The 21,481-nt window shown below is 28.0% G+C and overlaps 2 protein-coding genes and 1 pseudogene across 2 annotated transcripts; all 3 read left to right on the plus strand.

Annotated features, from left to right (window-relative positions):
- The first annotated feature begins 3,690 nt into the window (after positions 1-3,690).
- Positions 3,691-5,256, plus strand: LOC113869333 (annotated as a pseudogene).
- A 272-nt stretch (positions 5,257-5,528) lies between these two features.
- Positions 5,529-6,685, plus strand: LOC113870461. Its single transcript, XM_027507052.1, has 2 exons — positions 5,529-6,140; positions 6,299-6,685. The coding sequence occupies exons 1-2, from the start codon at positions 5,529-5,531 to the stop codon at positions 6,683-6,685; spliced, it is 999 nt and encodes a 332-aa protein (XP_027362853.1).
- Positions 6,686-8,298: 1,613 nt separating this feature from the next.
- LOC113869332 (E3 ubiquitin-protein ligase RNF14) lies at positions 8,299-13,627 on the plus strand. The gene is made up of 7 exons (XM_027505610.1): positions 8,299-8,742; positions 8,878-8,952; positions 9,063-9,579; positions 10,651-11,036; positions 12,233-12,468; positions 12,583-12,730; positions 13,308-13,627. The coding sequence occupies exons 1-7, from the start codon at positions 8,413-8,415 to the stop codon at positions 13,434-13,436; spliced, it is 1,821 nt and encodes a 606-aa protein (XP_027361411.1). The 5' UTR covers positions 8,299-8,412; the 3' UTR covers positions 13,437-13,627.
- The last annotated feature ends 7,854 nt before the right edge of the window (positions 13,628-21,481 follow it).

The raw sequence follows: 21,481 nt of genomic DNA on the forward strand, positions 1-21,481 counted from the left end.
AGTATATAGGTTAGGACTATATTCTATCTACATTATTACTATCCTGTTCGAGAAATAAAAATAAAAGGCACAAGATTTGCTTTATATGGCATTCTTGGAGCAGGCAGAGCGCCTAACTTACATTGAAGAAAATCAGAGACTACGGACACTGAAGTAATGCAGCAAATAGCATGTACCTGAAGGAACCATCTACGAAGGAAACTGTTCATTACCCATGAATAAGACCCAAAAGGTTTTAGGCATTGTGTACAACGCAGCAACTGTACATGCCCGTCAACGGATGCTGCAATGCTGCGTAACAAGGGAAAGGAGCGGCTATCAACTTTGTAGCGTACATCATCTCAACTTTTCGCTCCTACAATTACAAACCACAAGTGGCAATACGGAGTTAACACGCTGGGAACTAGAAACCATTGTATGTGCTTGATTAAGTTTACAAACTCAGAACTCTTAATAGTTCTATATTTTCACTCTTTCCGAAACAATGAGTAGTGTGCTTCTAAAGTCTAAGAACTTAGTTTCTCATTGGATTATTGTTCCTGTAATTCTCTTTGAAAAAGTCTACTGAAACATTTGGCGACTCTAATGGAGAAGTAAATAAAATGGAAAAATATCAAGTACAATTACCCACAATGACGCTAAGGAAGTTGTTCAAACATGAAGTGAGACCAGGGAAAGAGTGTCAAACAAATGACCAGAATTAAACTTTATTACTGTGTATATGTTTAGAGACGTTAGCAGCGAAGTTCAACACACTGCTTGAAGAATTGCTGGAAAGTACCCTCGTATCTAACTATTAGTCGTTCTTAACTCCTTTACCACCTGACAACAAAGCTTATTAGAAGTTATAACAAGGTTGCAAGTGCAAGCATTTAGGCCAAAACAGAGTGACATTCTGGGCCATTAAACAACGAAACACACTTACTGTTATTTAACACTTCATTCGGTCTTTTTTATAAGAAATAAAATGTAATATTTTTTTCTCCTTATTATAAAAAACAAATAATAGATTTAAGGTACATTAATTATTAAATTCTTTTTATACCTTTCTTTTATTAATATCATTAAATATACAAATTACTAATTATACCATTTAATGTTATGGATATTTTTAAAATAAAATTTATATTTATAAAAAACATAACATAATTAATTACTTTTTTCGATCTGGTGATTTAGTCTTTTGTTTCTTATAAAAATGATTGAAATGAATATAATACAATAATATTTCTAATAATAAAAGTACATATTAATTTATTTATAAATTTATATATTACAAAAATATTTGTACCATAATAAAAAATATATAAATTTTAAAATAATTTTTAACACGTGTCAAGGAGATACAACAAAATTTTACACATAAACAATTTTTAATAAAAATCACAAAATATCACAGAATTGATAACTTTGGGTGAAAAAAAATTGTATTTATTAATTTTTTAACATAATTTTGCAATAATATAGCTGATTTTTTTTTGCTTTATTATACTATAGAGACTATAGTTGAGGACAAATGCTAGATATATAATATCTTTCTTGTAAATTACATAAATTATTAACTAGTTTAATTTTGTACGATTAGTTTTTTAATATATTTTTAATATTATTTTAATATATATATATATATATATTGATTTTTTAGAAGCAATTTCACAAATTACATATTTATTTATATTTAAAAAATAAATTTATAACATATTATCTTAACTCTTTTAAAATAACAGTGAATATATTTTTAAAATAACATAATTATAATTTATTAAAATAATTTAATCTTTTTTGTATAATTAAGTTTTTAATATTTTATTAAATATATGCTTAATATAAATAAAAAAATTATATTATTAGCAATTTAATATAGATAATTAATAATAAGAAATTATTTTTTAGAAGTATTTTCATAAATTACATCTTTAGTTATATTTTAAAATATTAAACTTATAACATACCAACTTATTTCTTTTAAAATATCAATCATTATGTTTAAATATCATAAATATAATTTATTAAAATCATTTAATATTTTTAATTTAAGTAAGTTTTAATGTTTTTATTAAATATATGTTTAATACAAATAAAAAAAAGATTTTATATTATCAACACTACAATATAGATAATTAATAACATGAAAATTCTAAATATATATTATTAAATATTTTTGTACTGAAATTTTCACATTAAAATTTTATTTTTTTACTTTTAAATTTGAAAATTTAATTATTGTTGTTAAATAGTTGATAGTACTTTTAAAATTAAATTATTATAAATTAATTTATTAAATACAAAAAATATTATTTTTATGTAAACATATAATTAATATAAATAAAATATTTATTTATTATTATGTTATAATAATTAATCATATACAATAATAAATATATTATTTTATTTATTAATTAATTTATATTTATATTTATATTTGAATCTTTACCTTTGATAAATCATAACAAAACAAATAACCTTTTATGATTGTCTTAATTATAATTTTGAATATTTTATAATTTTTTATGATTTAATTATTTTTATTTAAAATAAAAAATATTTATTCTTTTTAAACTTAATCATTTTAAATCTCACGCAATACATTTTTAGTTTTTTATTTTAAAAAATCTGTCTTCGTTTGTAAATACAAGCATTTTTAAGAGTTATTTAAGAAAAAATATTCTAAATATTTATCCACTTCCTCACTAGGTAACGTGACCTTTTATGTTTATAACATTATTGTATATTTTTAAATGTGTGGAATATTAATATATTATATTTATTGTAATCTTAATCTATCTTAAATTAAATTTAAATTTAAAATTTTTATATGTTATTTTGATTATTATAATTTTTCTTTAATTTATTGTTATTTAATATAATACAATATTATTTCTAATAATAAAATACATATAAATTTTGTACATAATAATTTTTTTAGCACGTGTCAAGGAGATACAATAAAATAGTTTTTCTTAACAATTTTTTCTAACAAAATCTAATAAAACAAAATTTAAAATAAATTTTCTAACACCTGTCAAGACACAATAAAATTTTGTACATAATAATTTTTTAATAAAAATAGTAAGATATTATGAAACCGATAAATTTGAATAAAAAATTTGTATTTGTTAATTTCTTAACATAACTGAATTTAAAATATGTGTAAAAGAATCTAAATCCTTAATGATAATACAAATCAATTGGTTACTCTGTATTTAAATGGATAAAGATTGAACCTGAATGTTTACTCCGCAGTTACATGAATTATAACTTAATCGTTGTCTTTATCCCTTAAAAAGTTTTGTTGTGTGTGTGTTTGAAAGGGCTTAAAGTATCTATATACAATAGAAACTCTTTAAATTAATAATGTCAGAACCGGAGAAATTTATTAATTTAGAGAGTTATTAATTTATCGATAAATTAATAATTATTAATTTAAAGAATTTTTAAGTAATTATACTGTACATACCAAACAAAAAGGCAAATTAATCTATGCCTCTTAGAATTACGTTGTAGCGAACTTTGAGACTCAACGTACAGTAAATTAGTAACTACACTACATATGCATTGGAAATCAATAATGACTTTTGAAGTACAGTAAATGTAAACAAGAGGAACAAATGTGTTCAATGTATTCTTAAGCAAGTTTGGCATATATAAATTACATGAATGTGTTAGAGTATTCAAACCATATCTCACAAGATGACTTCTCATCTAAAAGGTGTTGCAAAATTAACTATGTCAGATCAAATACGTAAGGAGTTGTGTGAGTATAAGAGAGATAATCCTGCAAGCACACAAAAAGACTTGCAGAGATGGCTTGAGGGAAAATTTCAGTTGAAAGTTAGTCAAGGAACAATATCAAACACACTTAAGCGGTCAGCTGACTATCTCTCTGCTAAAATAGAAAAGGGAAGAGCAGAGATCAAAAGACACAAACCAGCAAAATATCCTGACATAGAGAAGGTTGTTTATGAGTGGTTTCTCCAACATCAAGAACGTGTGAATATCACAGGAAAATTAATTTTGCAGAAGGCAAGAGATACAATGAAACTCGTGTACCTTCATGATGATTCAGATTTTAACTTCTCTATAGGATGGCTTGGGAAATTCAAGCACTGACATGGCATAAAGTCATTTCGTCATTTTGGCGAGAGTGAGTCTGTTGATATACAAGACATGGAGCAGAAATTGGTATCGATTCGGGAGAAAATTGATTAGTTCCTTATGAAAGATGTTTTTAATATGGATGAAACTGGGTTGTTTTATAAGCTACAAGCTGATCATTCACTGGCAACAAAACAATTTGAAGGAAGAAAACAAAATAAAGAAAGGCTAATGGTAGTTATTTGTTGCAATGAAGATGGCTCTGAAAAAATCCCTCTATGAATTATTGGGAAATATGCAAAGCCTCGTTGCTTCAAGAATGTCAACATGAATAGATTGAATTGTCAGTATCGAGCTAACAAAAAAGCATGGATGACTAGTTTGCTTTTTGATGAATATGTTCGTTCATTTGACCAAATGATGCATGGTAGAAGAGTTCTACTTGTGGTGGATAATTGTCCAGCACATCCAAGAAATATTGAAGGGCTAAGAAACGTTGAGTTGTTCTTCTTGCCACCCAACATGACATCCAAGATTCAACCTTGCGATGCTGGGATAATAAGAGCTTTCAAGATGCATTACCGTAGAAGGTTTTACCGCAAAATATTGGAAAGTTATGAGGTGGGACAATCTGATGCAGGGAAGATAAATGTCCTTGATGCTATCAATTTGGCAATCCCAGCTTGGACGATAGATGTTCGAAAAGAAACAATAGCGAATTGCTTCCGACACTGTAAAATTCGTTCAGATAGTGATGTTGCAAGAAATTTGGATGAATCCACTTTTAATGAAGAAACTCAAGATTTCGAGACTATGATCAATCAATGTGGCTATCGTAATAAGATGGATATCGACAATCTAATGAACTACCCAGGTAAAAATGAAGCATGTTCGGAGATTCAGAGTTTAGAAGATATTGTACGTACTATAATTGAGAACAATGCAGAGGATGACGACGAAGATGATACAGTGTCTTTGGAGCCTGTTACGCGAAAGGAAGCACTTATGGCGTTGAACACTCTTCACAACTTTATGATACAATACAAAAATACAACACCTGAGCTATTGGATGTAATAAGAAAAGTTACAGATGAGCTCCAAATAGACTTAAACTTTAAAGGAAGACAGACAACTATTGAATCATATTTCAATAGAGTGTAATATATTTTTTTCAGTTTCTATGAATTATTAATTTATGATTTTCTTGTGACCGAAAATTATAAAGGGATCTCCCGAAAAATTATTATCTTATTATTTTATCGAGTTTTTTAATTTTTTATATTGACCCAAGTCGGGACCGGATAAATTTATTATTTTAGAGAATTTATTAATTTATCAAGTATTAATTTAAAGAGTTTCTACTGTATACATATATAAATACGAACACCAAGTGAAACATTGATAGCGGATTTCCCAACTTCAGAGTTTGGGAGATGAGTAACGATGATCCTTGGGCGAACCTTCAATCTGATATGTTGAATCAAATTGTTAAGTACATACACTCTTATGAGGATTACGCTCGACTTCGTCTTGTTTGTAAACCGTGGAGTTTGACGCTTACAAAGACTCCGGAGCACAAATATCCATGGCTAGTGACGTTACCTTCGGTTGAAGATTCTATTGAAACTCATGGTCTAAGAGAGAAAGAGATTAATCAAATGAGATTGCCGCAGATGCAGAACCACGTGTTTCGTGGGTCTTCTTGTGGATTTCTGGTCATCCTTGGTTTATTGGATGGATCGTTGCATTTATTGAATCCATTTACAAAGGTTAGCTTTGATCTTTCCCCAATCTCAACTTTACCAGATATAGCTAATTATTTGCCTGATTATTTTGTGAATGAATATGTTATGCGGGATATGGTGGATGGCTCAACTGCAACCGTAGAGCGAATTCATATGAATAACACATCGGTATATAAGATAATTATTTCCTCCCCTCCCGATCGTGACACACATGATTTCAGGGCTGTAGTTATATACGGTGATCATTGTAGATTGGGTTTCTATAGATTGGCTGTAGTTATATACCAACGACGAAAGCACGTAGGTGTGAATTTGAAGATGTTATTTTGAAAGAAGGAAAGATATATGAACTTTATGAATTTGATATGCATACGAAACCTATACCACTATGAGGAGTTATTAAAGCCCCTCCATGCGAAGTTACACAATCTTATTGCCCTTACAATTGGAAATTCAAGCATCTAGCTGCACATGGTAATGGCAGGTTGTTAATGGTGGGGATGCATTATGCCTTTACTCGTAATCCTGGTTCATATGCATATCAGACTAATAATTTCAACATATATATGTTGACCAAAAATGAACCTGAGTGGTCCAGATTGTATAATCTAGGAAACTATGCCTTAGTACTTGGATTAAATTCATCTATTTCTACGATACCTCAAGCTTTTACTTACACCAAACCAAATCATATTTACTATACGGACAATCTATTAGAACATCATCACGTAAAAGATGTCGGTGGTCACGATATAGGTGTTTTTGATTTGGAAAGCGGTAGCAATAGTCAACTTTTTCCAGCTGCACAGTTCCTTCTCCCTCCTCCAGTTTGGTTGTGCCAATGATCTTTATTTCTATTTTCAAGTTATGTTACTTTATACTTATTAAAGCGTGGTTAAAGACTATTTGCGATGTTATCTATTTGTCAAATATCTATTTCTATTATATTTATTGAATAAATAACTGTTTGTTTATCCCATTATCAACATGATGGGCCAGGAGAATGAAAATGCCTTTAATGGTTTCTTATTTCACCGTTTTTTTTATTTATTTGTTATCTGCAAGCTTAGGAAACCGCCAATTAGACATGTATTAATGTTTATTATTTTACAAAGAAAATACAAATTGATAACAGAGTATATTATTAATTTTAATTAGAAAAAATTAATAAAATGGACATACTTGCAACAACTATTCTTCTTCGTAAACCTTCCAATATTTTAAACTATAATAGTTTATAGTATATTTTAATTAATTTACAGTATAAAAAAATGATATCTTAATTTCATTAAATTCAAACTCTAATAAAACATTCAAAATTGAAACTGAACTGCAACAAACAAATTTTTCGAACGTTGAGATTGTAGGCTCTTATTATATTTTGAAAGAATAAACTTAGATAATTTTAATTTTCAATTGATTTTTAATAAAATTTATGAATATGCAAATTTTGTTTAAATTTTTTTTATTTTTTTAATTCTGAATTATACTATTAAAAAAAGAAAATGGAATCAAAGTGCTTAAAAAAAACAAAATTTTATCTTAATAAAATGAGAAAAATTCAAAAATAATTCATAAAAGAAAAATAAAATTTTACTGAATTTAAACTAATGTTACTTTATATATGAAAAAGAAAAATTTTCAAATTTTTAGCTTTTTATATAAAAAAAAAAACTTAACAATAAAAAGGGAAAGAAACCATGAGCAAAGATTCAAGAAATGAAGAGGAAAAAAAATTTGTTTGAAAATACAGGAAAAAAGAAAAAGGAAAAAGGAGAAATGAAGCAAAACAAAAATTATAGTTTCAATTAAGTTTTATCATGAATTCTGTAATTTTTTTATATATTAATATTAAATATTTCATACATTAAATAAATCTCATAATTTTTATTTTTTTTGCAAATCACTTCTGTTGGCTATCACTGTTGTGCTGTCGCCGGAGTTATGCCATTAGCCTCCATACTTCACTTTTGAAAGTTCCTTCCTCCACAGTTTTTCCATTCTTCTCTTCTTCAAGTGAGAATTTTTTATTTAAAAAATATTTATTATCTTAAAAATAAAAACGTAAAATAAATGTAATGTTTTTTTAATAAAAAATTAAGTTTTATATTTTTAAATTCAATTTTAAATAATTGAGTTAATAAGATGTGCAAAAATAAATAAAAAATTTACATAAAAAAGTTCATGAAACATGACAAATAAAGGTCAGTGAGAAAAATTGACAAAGCAGCCACTTCAAAGTTATTTTAGTATATTTAAAAGAATTTTAGTAATTTTTGTATATTATATAAATATTATTAAATTATATTATATTACAATTAAAATTGAGTTGAATTATGTTATGCGTAAAAATTTACAAGAACGAGCAAAAAACTATCTGGTCTACGACGGCGGCGTGCAGTTTAACCATACAATTAATAAAAACCCAAAGAGTGGAGTTACGTGAGGGCTGAAGCAAAACAAAGAAAACACAAACATAGACGAGGGGTTCTCCCAATTAGGATGTGGTTATCAACTACCTAAGACAAAACAACACACATATCGCAACACAAAAGGAATCAGCATATACAATATGAGAAGAAGCAGAGGAAAACAGCACTGCGCTGCGGAGGAGCCTTCTTCTAACTCTCATTCCGTCACCCTGGGTGAAGGTGTTAATGTTAACATCACTGACACTGTTATGCCTCAAGATCACGGTAAAGGAGAAAGTGATGTCTCAGAGCTCAATATCATCGGTGACGTAACAGGTGAAACCGATCGCGGTTGTAGTTCGATCAAGACCAAGGAAGGAGACGGTGAGATTGATTTTAATGCTAGGCTTGATAAGTTACTTAATAACATCGAAGAACCTGAATTGTCTGAGGAAGAGACCAGAATCAATGATCAGTTGCAGCAAGATGAGGTAGCAAAACGTGGTTTCTGCTGTTCGTTAATGAAATTTACTTATTAGATTAAAAAGGATTTAGAAGTTTCCTTGAATTATGACTTAGTTGATTTTAATGTAGAAATATTATGGCAAGGGTTCTCTATTTTGCAGATACTTGTTGTGGAGTCAATTTATGGAGAAGACGTTTTCAGCCTTGAGAGATGGAAAGGCCTGCATTGTTTTCAGGTCTTGCTTTAAGCCAATAACGTGGTTTTAGCGAATTTCTCTTTGTTACAATGCAAAATATCTGAAATTTAATGCTGAATTTGTTTTTTTTTTTTTTTACCCTTCCTCAGATACATATACACATTGATGTTTTGGGAGAAATTGCCATTACAGCTAAGCTGAACTCTTCCAATGAACATGATATTGTTAGCAGCAATTCAGATGACTTCTCATATTCTTTCAAAGTTCAATATCTTCCACCTATTGTTTTGACGTGTTTATTACCTAAGTCATACCCAAGCCATCGACCACCTATTTTTACAATCTCTGTTAAGTGGTTGGAACCGGTCAAGATTCTGAGTCTGTGCTCCGAGTTGGATTCAATATGGGCCGAACAACAGGGGCTGGAAGTAATTTACCCTTGGGTAGAATGGTTACATAGTTCTTCTCTTTCTCATCTGGGATTTGATAAGGAAATTACACTTGGTCCTTATGGCATGAATCATCTTGGGGATGAGCGCGTTATTTCTGGAGCTGGGTGCATTGAAGTTGACATTCCATTTTTACGAAGTTACAATGATGAGAGACACCATGAATACTTCCTCAACGAATTGCACGAATGTAGCATTTGCTTTAGTGAATATCCAGGTAATTTCTAATTTATGTCTGACATAATTTATACACTTTCTTAAGTATATATCAGTAATTAGTATTTTAGACGCCCAGAGTACACAATTCAGATCTGCTGGCTTTAAGCTCCCCTCCTCCATCATCTGAAAATTCTTCAAAGGAAATTGTGACTTGGTCTTGTACAAAGATGCAATTTTGAATTTCAACACTTAGCCTACCATTGCAATTCACAACTTCTCTACTATATCAAAGTTGCATAATCCTTTGAATAACCTTGCGTACTGTTTCCCAAATTCATGATTTCACATGCGACATATTAGATTATCTTTAAAGAAAGTCTTGTAATCATATAAAAAGTGACAAACAGTGTACCTATACCCACATACCATGTTCTTGGTAGCTATGGACTGTATGTTTGATCATCACTTCTCATAAAAAGTTTTTTTAGAAGTTTTTTGTTGGTGAATCATTAACAGTTTGACTAATTGTAATATTTGGTGCTTTATTATTGGGTAGATTATTAATTCGTAAGTGTTATTTTGCCGATTTCACCAAAAGTGACTTTGCTTATACCATCCAAGCAAAGCTCATTCTTACAATTTTCCAGGCATGCACATAATCTAACTAATCTGTGCTAGCTTATGCTGTAGTAGACTACTATGAATTTTTCATTTTGTTAAATGAAACAATGTGTTTGGCCTTTTTTCTTCTTAAGTTCATGGCTTCATGCTAGTTTAAGCCTGATATTGTTTTTGACCATATAAAATCCCTTCATGGCTTCATGTCTATTATTTCTTTTTCTGCCCCTTCCTATGGACTTCTATAATTGTTTATGTAGAAAAGCGAATGCTACCACTTGAGCTAATACAGTGTTGCCTCTTTCTATTGACATGCATGTGTAGTTTCTTTTGCATTGTTGGCTTCTAAAGAATTTTTCTTTTCAACATGGTTCATTATTTATATGTAAGACCTGATTCTGTTTTTTTCCCATGTATGCTCAAATAGAATTAAAATATTGAACATGGTTCATATATCTGCTACTTTATAATGCACCACCACGTGCATTATAAAATCTTTATGATCTACCAGGTACTGAGTTTATCCGGTTACCATGTAAGCACTTTTTTTGCCTCAAATGCTTGCAAACCTTTACTCAGATACATATAAAGGAAGGCACCGTTAGTAATCTTCAATGTCCTGATGCAAAATGTAAGGTTATGATTCCACCTGGCCTTTTAAAACACTTGCTGGGTGATGAAGATCGTGAACGCTGGGAATCCATGATGTTGGAGAAAGCACTTGCATCAATGTCTGATGTTGTTTATTGCCCAAGATGTGAAACACCTTGTATAGAGGATGAAGACCAGCATGCTCAATGCCCAAAATGTTATTTTAGCTTTTGTACTCTATGCAGGGAACGACGCCATGTTGGCATAGCCTGCATGACCCTAGATATGAAGATTCAGATTTTGCAGGTTTAGTATCCGGTTTTATGATTGGACATATAGTTTAGCTGATTGTTTTGGACTTCTACTCTCTCTCTCTCTCTAGTTGTGTCATTCATTACTTTAAGAGTTGCAAATGATACTCTCTTTTTTTCCATCTATTAACTTACTTGTATAACCACAGTCATTTTAGATCCTATAAGAGTTGTATGTTCATACAGTCATTAAGATAGTTAAGTGACTGCATTTGGGACTTCTTTGTTGTTTACTATCCGGATATTTACAAAGTGAATGTTTGGATGGGCTTCTTTCAGAGTAATAATTGCTTTTTTTTCAAAATCTCTCTCACAAAGCTGCTAATAATAAGCAATTATTTTCTTAAAATAAGCTTGAGCCAAACATGTGTTAAATGGTTGAATGCTTTTGGTTTCCCTACTTCAAACACAAAAATTTTTATATATTGATTCAATTAGGATGGTCCAGCACAATTTCATGTTAATTGCTATCCGATCATGTGCTAAACTGTTAGGAAGATTTGAGGGTGAGGGGGGTGGTTGTGAAGGAAAAACTCTTGGAGGAGGATTATTTCTCATATTCTCATTTGTTCAGCTGTGGGATAAGGCTATTTTTGTTGTATTCTTATTTGTTCAGTCAAATTTTTTTAACTTTGTTTCTATCAATTTCAAATCTTTCTTTCTGTGGTTCATAACATTAACAGTTTAAGTTCTTGCATATAGTGTCTTATGAACTCACAAATGAGATTTGAAAAAAGTGGTAGGGAAAAAAAGCTATTACTGAATCAAATCTGAACAGAAAAAAAGAGACTATTCTCCTTCCAAGGGTCCCTTTGAACAAAAGGCAAGCCCTTTCTGCAACTGAGCTACTGCTTAATTCCGAAAGCTAATAAACTTCCATGCCACTCTCCTCCACCTACCTCTTCCTATTTAAGCTAGGACTCTATCCTTCCAACTTCTCTTATTGTTCTAACATACTATTAATACTTCACCGTAACTAACTGTTGATAGTTGGGAATCTCTAACACCAACTGTTGTAGTTATTGGTCCTTTCGTTGTCTAGTCAGTTGCTAATTGCTATTGCTCCTGATGTTCACAATGGCACGTTCTTCACCATATGTTTTCTGATTCTATTATATTTTTTCTTGATTTTTGAGGGTAATTTTTTAACCAAAACAATGCTTCCTTATTTTTTTTTTGTCCTTGTTATAGGATCGTCAAAATTCATCACAACTAAAGGAAGACCAGAAGCGTAGGGAACGTGAAAAAATTAATGAAATGCTCAGTATGAAAGAAATTCATCGTGATTCCAAGCTGTGCCCTTCTTGTGACATGGCAATTTCGCGAACTGAAGGTTGTAACAAAATGACATGTGGTAATTGTGGACAATACTTCTGTTACCGCTGCAACAGAGCAATTGATGCATCAGATCCATATGGACATTTCAGGTATTCGATTTTCTTAAAGCACTGTAGAAATTCTTTCTCACGGTTTGCATCTGGCACCTAAGATTCCATTTTACAGAATTTCTTTGGAACTTATCATTTTTTCCCCCATTCAAGGGATGGTTCGTGTGAATTGTTCCCTCAAGAAATGGTTGAGTCCTGGCAAGAGCGCATAAATCATCGCCAGGCTGTAGGACAATTACAGGCAGAGATCTTTCCTCAACGTGGCTCAGCATGTCCTAATTGTCGTCAATTTAATGCAAAGGTGAGTAAAGCTTTCAGTTTTTATCTTGCAAAAATACATCATGTAAATATCTATTTTCTGAATAAATTGAATGTATTTATTATTGTTGAGTTACTGAATTCGTAGAGTATATGGCTTCATTGAGATTATGCATTCGTTTAGGCTGTGATACAGTTCCTGTGAACTCTGTTTTCATATGTACTAAAGAGGCGACTTTTTATAGTGAATACCTAGGTACAGGTCATGAACAGGGAGGCACACTGTGCATTATAATTCAATATATTCTTTTTTCTTACCACCTTTTACACTAAATCAGCTATCACTTAAGAAATCGTCTAAACATTTTCCATTTCACTCTGTCTGCCCTTTCACATCTCCTACTGTTGTTTTAATGATTTTGAAGGTTTGAACTTATGACCTCATACAAACTAACCAAACTTGTTACCACTAATAAAGTGGTTTAAGGAAGACTATTCCACGGAAAACATATAATTTTGGAGCTCTAAAATAAAGGAATCCCACATTTGTCTGTTGGAAGACAGTTATGTTGTCACCACTGACAACTTTCTCCATTGCCATTTTGAATTTTCATCAACAGATTGGAAACAATAATCACATGTTTTGCTGGGCATGCCAAAGCCATTACTGCTACTTGTGCAACGAGACTGTTAGGCGCGGCACCAAGCATTATGGACCAAAGGGCTGCAAACAGCACACCGAGGGATAGTATAAGCACTATGCCTTAAGAACGTTTTTTAAGGCATTGTGAGATACGCGGGTTCAACAGGTTCTAGATTAGTGAGGCCACCATGATTAAATGCGAAGGGATGAAACCCACCTCCTGAGACTATGTTTGGGAAGAGAAGATAAGAGAGGATGTATTTTTTAATTTTAAATTAAAATAATTATATATTACTTACGATGATAAAAAAAAATAATTAATATATTAATTAATATTTTTTATTTTGAATAAATATTAATTTTAAATATATTTATTTAAAATATAAAATTTGTCTTTTCTTTTTATCTCATCTAAATCTTTTTTTTAAACAACTCCTACATGTCTAGAGTTTCAATTGTATTATTTGACAAAATAAAATAAATATAAATAGGATGTGTTTCAATTATATTAGAATAATGGAAGATGAAGAAGAAATAAAAGGTTATAGTTCTATGACTGTGATTGGAGTAAATATATGTTATGCTTTTTCTTCTTTTTTTTAATATTCTCTGCCTTAAATATTAAAACTTTATGTTGAATGTACTGGAAGTGTTCGATATGTGACTTATCACTACGTTAATAGTTGTAGAAAAGAAGAAAACATTATTAAGAGAAGTAGTCATTATTCGCCATTGTTAATCGAAAGAATTAAAGGTTCTGTTTAAGTGATATTTTAGAGAATTTTTTATATAAAAAAAGTAGTATAAATAATGAATAAAAAATTTCTTTATGTTAAAAATATTTTTTTTTTTAATTTTAGAAAAATTAAATAAAAATTTAATTTGAACTTTTCAAAAAATAGATAAATATAAATTATTTTTATTTTATAGGAGAAGTTTTATTTATATTTTATTCTGATTTTTTCCTATAATTTTTTTTAAAAAAATAGCCAAAAAGAGCCAAAGATTTTAAAATTAGAGAGCTGAGTACAAGGTTAACATGTTTTAAAGGAGAGGAGAGTAATATACTCTGCTAATGATGTCCAATGCAAGTGTGCCAAATGCAGTTGAACATTGGAAGACTGCATAAGTCAGAGACAGAGATTTCCTCTCATTTTAAAAGTGAATCATTTCTGCACTGGAAAAGGATCATTCTGAGGAGAGGTTCGAGTTGAGGTTGCTAATGTCCCCACCTTCACCCGCTTTTAGAAGTGGATTCGAACCACAAATACATTGATTCTGTTCAGCCGTTACCATTCTATATGCCTTTTCCGCCCCCCTTATCCCGGATAAGAAATGTATGCAAATGATGCGGGAATCGAAGTTGAGTGATTCAGTAAGATAGAAGAGCAATTGAGACAGATAGGGAGCATGCCATTCAAGGGCTGGTTTTCCTATTTATTTGAAATCTTATCCCGTCGTCACCTTGTAAAAAGCTAATGCGACACCCAATTCTTATTTATATTAATTAAGGACCAACCGGCACACAAAGGGGTGAACCCACCTTGTGTAAGACGCGAATGAACAAACATTTGAAAGAGATGGTGACAAACAAGGAAATCGGCGCATTTGGCTCTACCTCTCATGCCAAACCATCGTGGTTGGAACTTGTTTCAATGAAAAAAAAATGATCAGAATGCCAAAACATCTCTTCCTGAACAGGACTCACAGGAACCAAACTGGATGTAAAAACCTACAGTTTGTTCCTCTGCAATATGAAACAATACTCAACTTCCCATCATGCGTAGTAACATCTTCAACTCATCTACTCATTGGATGATGTGCACAGAGTCGACCCCTCTAATGTTTGTTGAGAATCCGGACGATTTTACACAGAATATAAGAATAAGCATTAGATTTATTTTAATTCCCCAGGCCAACAATAGGCTTGGATTTTATTAGTTTTAGGAATTTTTTCAAGACTTAAATATTTTTTTAATCTTATATTTTAACAAATTTTTTGTTTTAACGTTTTTAAATAAATTTTTTAGTTCTTATATTTTTGTAAATTTTATTTTTAATTTAATTTTTTATATGATTTCTTAGTTATGTTATTTTTTATTGGTTGAAAATAATAAGAGAAACTAAATATAAAAATAAATAAATATAAACACAAATATATCATTAAAAAGGGAAAACATTAAAATACAAAAATTAAAATGTTTTAGCTATTTTTTAATTACTTAACTGAGTGGAAAGTCAGAGTTTGTCTTGGATCCACTCCTGTCTTTGTAGCACCTATTTTCTGTGACCAATTTTTTTATTGTATATTATAATATAAAACCATATAAATGCATGAGAAATATTTACCATACCACTGGCAGAGATTTTGAAGTTAAATAAAAGAGAGGACATATTTATATAATATTAAATTAAAAATATATTATTATCAATAATAATAAATATATGGTTGATCTATTAATTTTAAATTTCTTTCCGACTAATCTCATAAAAGGATATCATAATGATTTGAATAAAGAAAATAAGAGTTAGCTTAGACATTGAGTGTAAAAAAAAAAGTGTTTATAAAAAAACTGACAATTTTACATGAACAAAGGAGGCCCAAAAGCATCTATATCAGAGCGTGATAAATGAAATAAGAACAGCAAAGCATATATGCTGGTGTTAGAGATTCAAGTACCCAATTTGGCGGCTTTTTTATTTTAATATTGTAAATTTAAAAACTATTTATTAAAATATATTAAGTTTGAAACTATTTCCATGTCCGATGTGACTTTGCCAAAGGGTTTTGCAAAAGTAGGTAGCGAAACATGATCAAGTTTCGCTAAAAGAAGAACGAAAATAGGCCACGTGTCTTGTTCTGATTAATTTTGCAAAGGTGACGGCGAAATTAAAAAATATTTTCGCTAGAAGATTGACAAAACTTGTGGGCACTGACACGTGTTAAAATCTGTATAATTACGCAGTATAAATGGCAAAACCTTTTTACTATTTCGCCAGCTAAGTTGCGAAACAGGTATGACCCATGCCCACACCTTCGCAGATAATATGGCAAAAGTTCATCCTATATATACCTCCCGCCGAGCCTCTAATTTTTCACTGAAGAAGAAGAACTTGAAAGAAATTCAGGTCAGTATGATTTAATAAATTTATGAATATTTATTTTTATTTAAATTTAAATAATGAAGTTAGTTAGTTATAATAAAATAAATTATTGAGTATATAAATAAGCATTGTATTTTTTAATTTTGTTCTCCTAAAAATTAAATATTAATTAAAGTTTATTTGTAAAAATGCAGGATGAGTGAAATTGTTATTATTATGTATTGGAATGGTAGAATCTATGAAAGAAATGAAGGAGTGAGTTTTGAAGGAAGTAAGAAAGTAATTAAAATAAAGCGAGGAGTGAGTTTTGAAGGTTTGAAAAGAAAAATTCATTTGAAACTTAATCTCAATCAGAATCAAGTTATTTCTAAATTAATTTCTCGTTTTGTAATTGATGAAAATATTAGACAGTATACAGCTTTGGAAATATGTGATGATGAAGATATTGATTGCATGATAAGTGCATTTTAACAACAATCTAGTAGAAATGTTATTGAGTTATATGTAGATATTGCTGTTGGTGGAAGTTCATCTGTGCCCTTGCAAATGATGAATTTAAATTTATCACTTGCACAACAAAACGATGGAACTGATGTCAATCGTCATTATAGTGCAGGTAAAAATAATTATGTTGTTATATATTTTAGTAATATATTTAATTGTTGAAATTAAAAATGATAAATTTGTTGCAATAAAGGAGTTAGAAATGATGTTGATGAGGATAATGAAGACTCAGTTTATGAGAGTTACAATGATAAAGATGATGAAGCAGAAATTTTGTTAGACAGTTCTTCTACTGATATTGAAGGCGAGTTTCAGTCCAACTTAAATATACAAGTAACCGAAAATGTAGGAGGTAATGTAAAGTAATTTTATGCCACATGTTTTAAAAACTCCTAACCGTTGATTATGTAATTTTAGTAATTTTTTGCTTGGTGACTTTCGCAATTCCATTGGCGAAACTCTGCCCGCTACCGCCACATGTTGTTTTCCAATTGTTTTTGCACTGGTGGTGGCGAAACATTGTCATCTTTTCGTCAATCAAATGACAAAACTATTCATAATTTGACACGTGGTTTCAACTTTTTATTTTTCACTTTTTTTTCTGGCGAAATAATATATAAAATATTTATAAAATAATTACTTTCGCCAGTCATTTTGGCGAAACCTTTTGCCACGTTGGCACCTCACCCCAGACAGGAAAATAGTTTCAAATTTAATATATTTTGATAAATAGTTTTTAAATTTATAATATTAAAATAAAAAACCCCAATTTGGCTCTTAATATGATATTTACATATTATTACGTTTTACACATGATTACGAGCATGTGCACCGGCAATGACAAATATTCATGTTTTGAAATAACATGCATAAATCCAGTAAACGTATGTTTGTGGGCAAGAAGTTTTTAAATTTAAGTTTTCAAATTATCATGATTTATTTTTAATTACCAAAATTTTTTTAATTCAATTATTTGGGTAATGTAAAATTAAATGAAAATAAAGATTCAACTATAAAATTAATTATTTCAATCATAAATTTGAATTTTTAAATTTTTTATTTGTAATTTAAAAAAATATAATTTCTTTAATCATTTCTATTTAAAATAATAAAATATTTATTTATTTTCTTTTTTTTCGAGAAATCATGCCATACATCTCTTTTTTTTCCTGAAAACTTTACATAGGTTAGTAAAAGTGAAAAAATTTATTAGACAAAAACCATTTATTATCTTAAAAATAAAAATTATAATAAATTTTATATTTTTTATATTTTTTATAAAAAAATTACTATTATTATCATTATAGTGTTAAATTCAGAAAATGTTAACCTTAACTTGTTGAGGTTAAAGATAAGCAATTAAAAGTAACACATTTTTATTAAAAAAATATTTTTTATCTTAAAAATAAAAAAGTGTGATAAATGTTATGCTTTTTAATAAAAGAAATTGCTATTTTTATATTTTTAAATCCAGTTTTAAATGGTTATGTTAACAGAATCTGCAAATATTTTTAAAAAAATTACGTCAAAACAAAAAAAAAGGTTCAAGGTGATAAAAGGAAGGTTGATGAAAAAAAATCAATGCACTTCGTGATTTCTCAATAGATTATTAGTATCATCTAACAAAATATTTAATATTTTTTTAATATCATGCAGATATTATTAAATTAAAATTTTTTAAGTATATTATCTGACTATTTTTTAAATTATAATTAAATTCACATGTTTCTGTAGTTTTTTTTTTTTTTGTTTCCCAAACGGTTTAATTCAGATCCGACCTGGGTCGCGGCACTTGGATAATTAAGCGATACCGAGCCACTTACCATTCAGATCAACCCATGTAGTTTTGTACAATATATAAATATAATAAACATTAAAATTTTAAAAATAAACATATGCTTGCTTGTATATTATGTTATGACTTTATTAACTTTTTTTTACAATTTTCATGCTTTTTTTTTTTTTGCTAGTACAACTTTCATGCTTTTTAAACATGTACATAAATTTAATTTTATTTAATGATTTTTATTTTTATATACTTAAACTTGCTTTTAAAAATTGGTATTATTAAAAAATCCGTTACCTGTTAAAAGAATAACATAAATTCACTACTTTAGCTCTAAAATATTTATCAATAAAAAAAATTAATAAATGTTATTTTTTAATTAAAAAATCTAATTTTTATATACTTTAAACTCAACCTTAAACGTTTAAGTTAGGAAAATTATTATAATAATCTTAACTTCACTTTTAAATACTAAGACAAGCAATTAACGGTGATAATCTGTTAAAAATATATTATCTTAAAAATAAAAACAAATTATAATAAATTTATGTTTTTATAGCAAAGATAAGTAAATAAAATTGTGCTTTTTAATAAAAATTTATTATTTTTAATTTTAAGATTTTGATTTATTTAATCAGTCCTATTTAAAATGATAAAATATTTATTCCTTTGTAATTTACTTTTAAAGGATTCATGTAATACATTTCGTTTAAAAAGAAAACTTTACATAAGTAAGTAAAAATAAAAAATTATATTGGAAAGACTTGTATCTTTATATATATAAAAGTAGATGAGTTTTGGAGGAAAAGTTGCAATGAGTTTTGTAGGAGATTTTGCCTTTACTTTTTAATACAATAATCTTTATATAATAATAAATAATTACTATTTAAGGTCATCTTAAATGTTTTAATTCAAATCAATTAAATTCATTCATTTTTAATTAGCAGTTTTGATATATCTTTACCTTTAAAGCCGTCTTGAATGGTTTAATTCAAATTAGTTAAATGTATTTATATCTAATTAGCATTCTTTATATATTCAAAATGTGCATCATTTGTGGCAGATTTGAACCTTAATATTAATGTTTATTTTAAATTTTATTATTAGAAATTAATAACTGATAAAATTACATAAAACTCTTAAACTTTAAATTAAGTTTATTATAAAATTAAAAAAATAAGTAAAAAAAAAAGACATAGAAAAAAGTAAAAAAAAAATCAAATATATTGATTTGATTCTCAATGACTTGGAGTGAGTATTATTTTATAATATATTTTAATAGTTAAAATATTTGTTTAATATTTTTTCTCTTTCATTACTTTATACTAATTATGATTATATTATATTGAATTTGTTTCGTAAGAATCAGAGAATCGTTTACACTTTATGGGAGGAGTTTGATTATTAAATGGTTATTTTTTAAATAATGAAAATTCTAATGTTTTACCTATTATGATTATTCAATTATGTAATGTGAATACCCAATTTTATCCGGGTCCTTATCAAAAATAAATTTTAAAATAAAAAATAAAATATAATAAATTTTTTTAAGAGGTTAAGAAAATAGATAAAAAAATTAATTTAAAATTTAAATTTAAATTTTTAATTTTTAAATGTAAAATCAGATTTAAAAATAGTTAAAGTAGTTAGTAGATTTTTAGGAAAATAGATAAAAAAGAAAAAAAATTGATTACTGGTTATGGGAAAATAAGGGAGCCTTTATTAGGATCTAGGATTTTAAAAAATGGCTATAAATAGGAAACTTAGGTCTTTAGAGGAGGGGACTTTGAGGGGATACCTTTTATTTTGTTTGCGGAGATACTTTGAGAGCATGGAGAGAATTCAAGAGAGAAAGCTCAGGAAACGAAGAGAAAGAGAAGATTCAAGAGAAGGAGCTCGAGAAACAGAGAGAAAAAGGAAAGACTTTTGAATTACTTTAAATACAATTTTGAATTTTAATATAAATGATTTACTTTAAATTTTGTTCTTGAAAACTGATAATTTGTATATAATTAATGAAGAATAATAGAATAAATGAATAAGAATTGATGAGTATATATACATATATATTCTAAGGGTCATTTATGTTACATTTGAATCTATTATAAATAATCAAATGAGAGCTATATAGACAAACATAAAATATTTAATAAAGATAAAAAAATTATATTTTATTTAGTGTATATATATATTAACATATTTGTACTTTTTTTTTAACCTTAATATTAACATATAAGATCATTCATGAAGAATAGTAAAATGAAAAAATTATAATTAATTAATTTATATATTTAAAAGGTCATACAACAATAAAATAATAAGAATTAATATTAATTTAGTATTTGTAATTTAAATATTATATGAAAAAAATACAAAAACTGTTAAAAAATTGGTATACAAGGAAATCTTTCAAAATATAAATTAGATTTATTATAAAATTTATAATTTTCCTTTTTAATTAATGTCAATAGAAAAAAAAATACTTTATAAAGTTCTATATTATATTTCTTTCTTTCAAATAACTAATATTTTTATTAATAATAATATTAACATATACTAATTAATTTTAAACTTTCAAATAGTTTAAATTTTATTATAAAGTTTTTCTTATCATAATATTTGTCTATATTTTATATGTGACTCATAAATTTTATATTATATCAACATGTGTAATTTTAATTAATATAAAAATTCATTTTATTTTCAATAAAATTATTCTTCTCTTTTACTTTCTATTTAAATCTTAATTCAAAATT

This window comes from Abrus precatorius, unplaced genomic scaffold (assembly GCF_003935025.1).
Source record: "Abrus precatorius isolate BTA unplaced genomic scaffold, Abrus_2018 Scaffold6, whole genome shotgun sequence".
In the NCBI taxonomy this organism is placed as follows: Eukaryota; Viridiplantae; Streptophyta; class Magnoliopsida; order Fabales; family Fabaceae; genus Abrus; species Abrus precatorius.

Coding starts and splice junctions, on each gene's coding strand:
- LOC113870461 (XM_027507052.1), top strand. CDS start 5,529: ATGAGTAACGATGATCCTTGGGCGAACCTTCAATCTGATATGTTGAAT. Junction 6,141..6,298: donor TATACCAACGACGAAAGCAC/GTAGGTGTGAAT, acceptor TGGAAATTCAAG/CATCTAGCTGCACATGGTAA.
- LOC113869332 (XM_027505610.1), top strand. CDS start 8,413: ATGAGAAGAAGCAGAGGAAAACAGCACTGCGCTGCGGAGGAGCCTTCT. Junction 9,580..10,650: donor TTGCTTTAGTGAATATCCAG/GTAATTTCTAAT, acceptor ATGATCTACCAG/GTACTGAGTTTATCCGGTTA. Junction 11,037..12,232: donor TGAAGATTCAGATTTTGCAG/GTTTAGTATCCG, acceptor TCCTTGTTATAG/GATCGTCAAAATTCATCACA.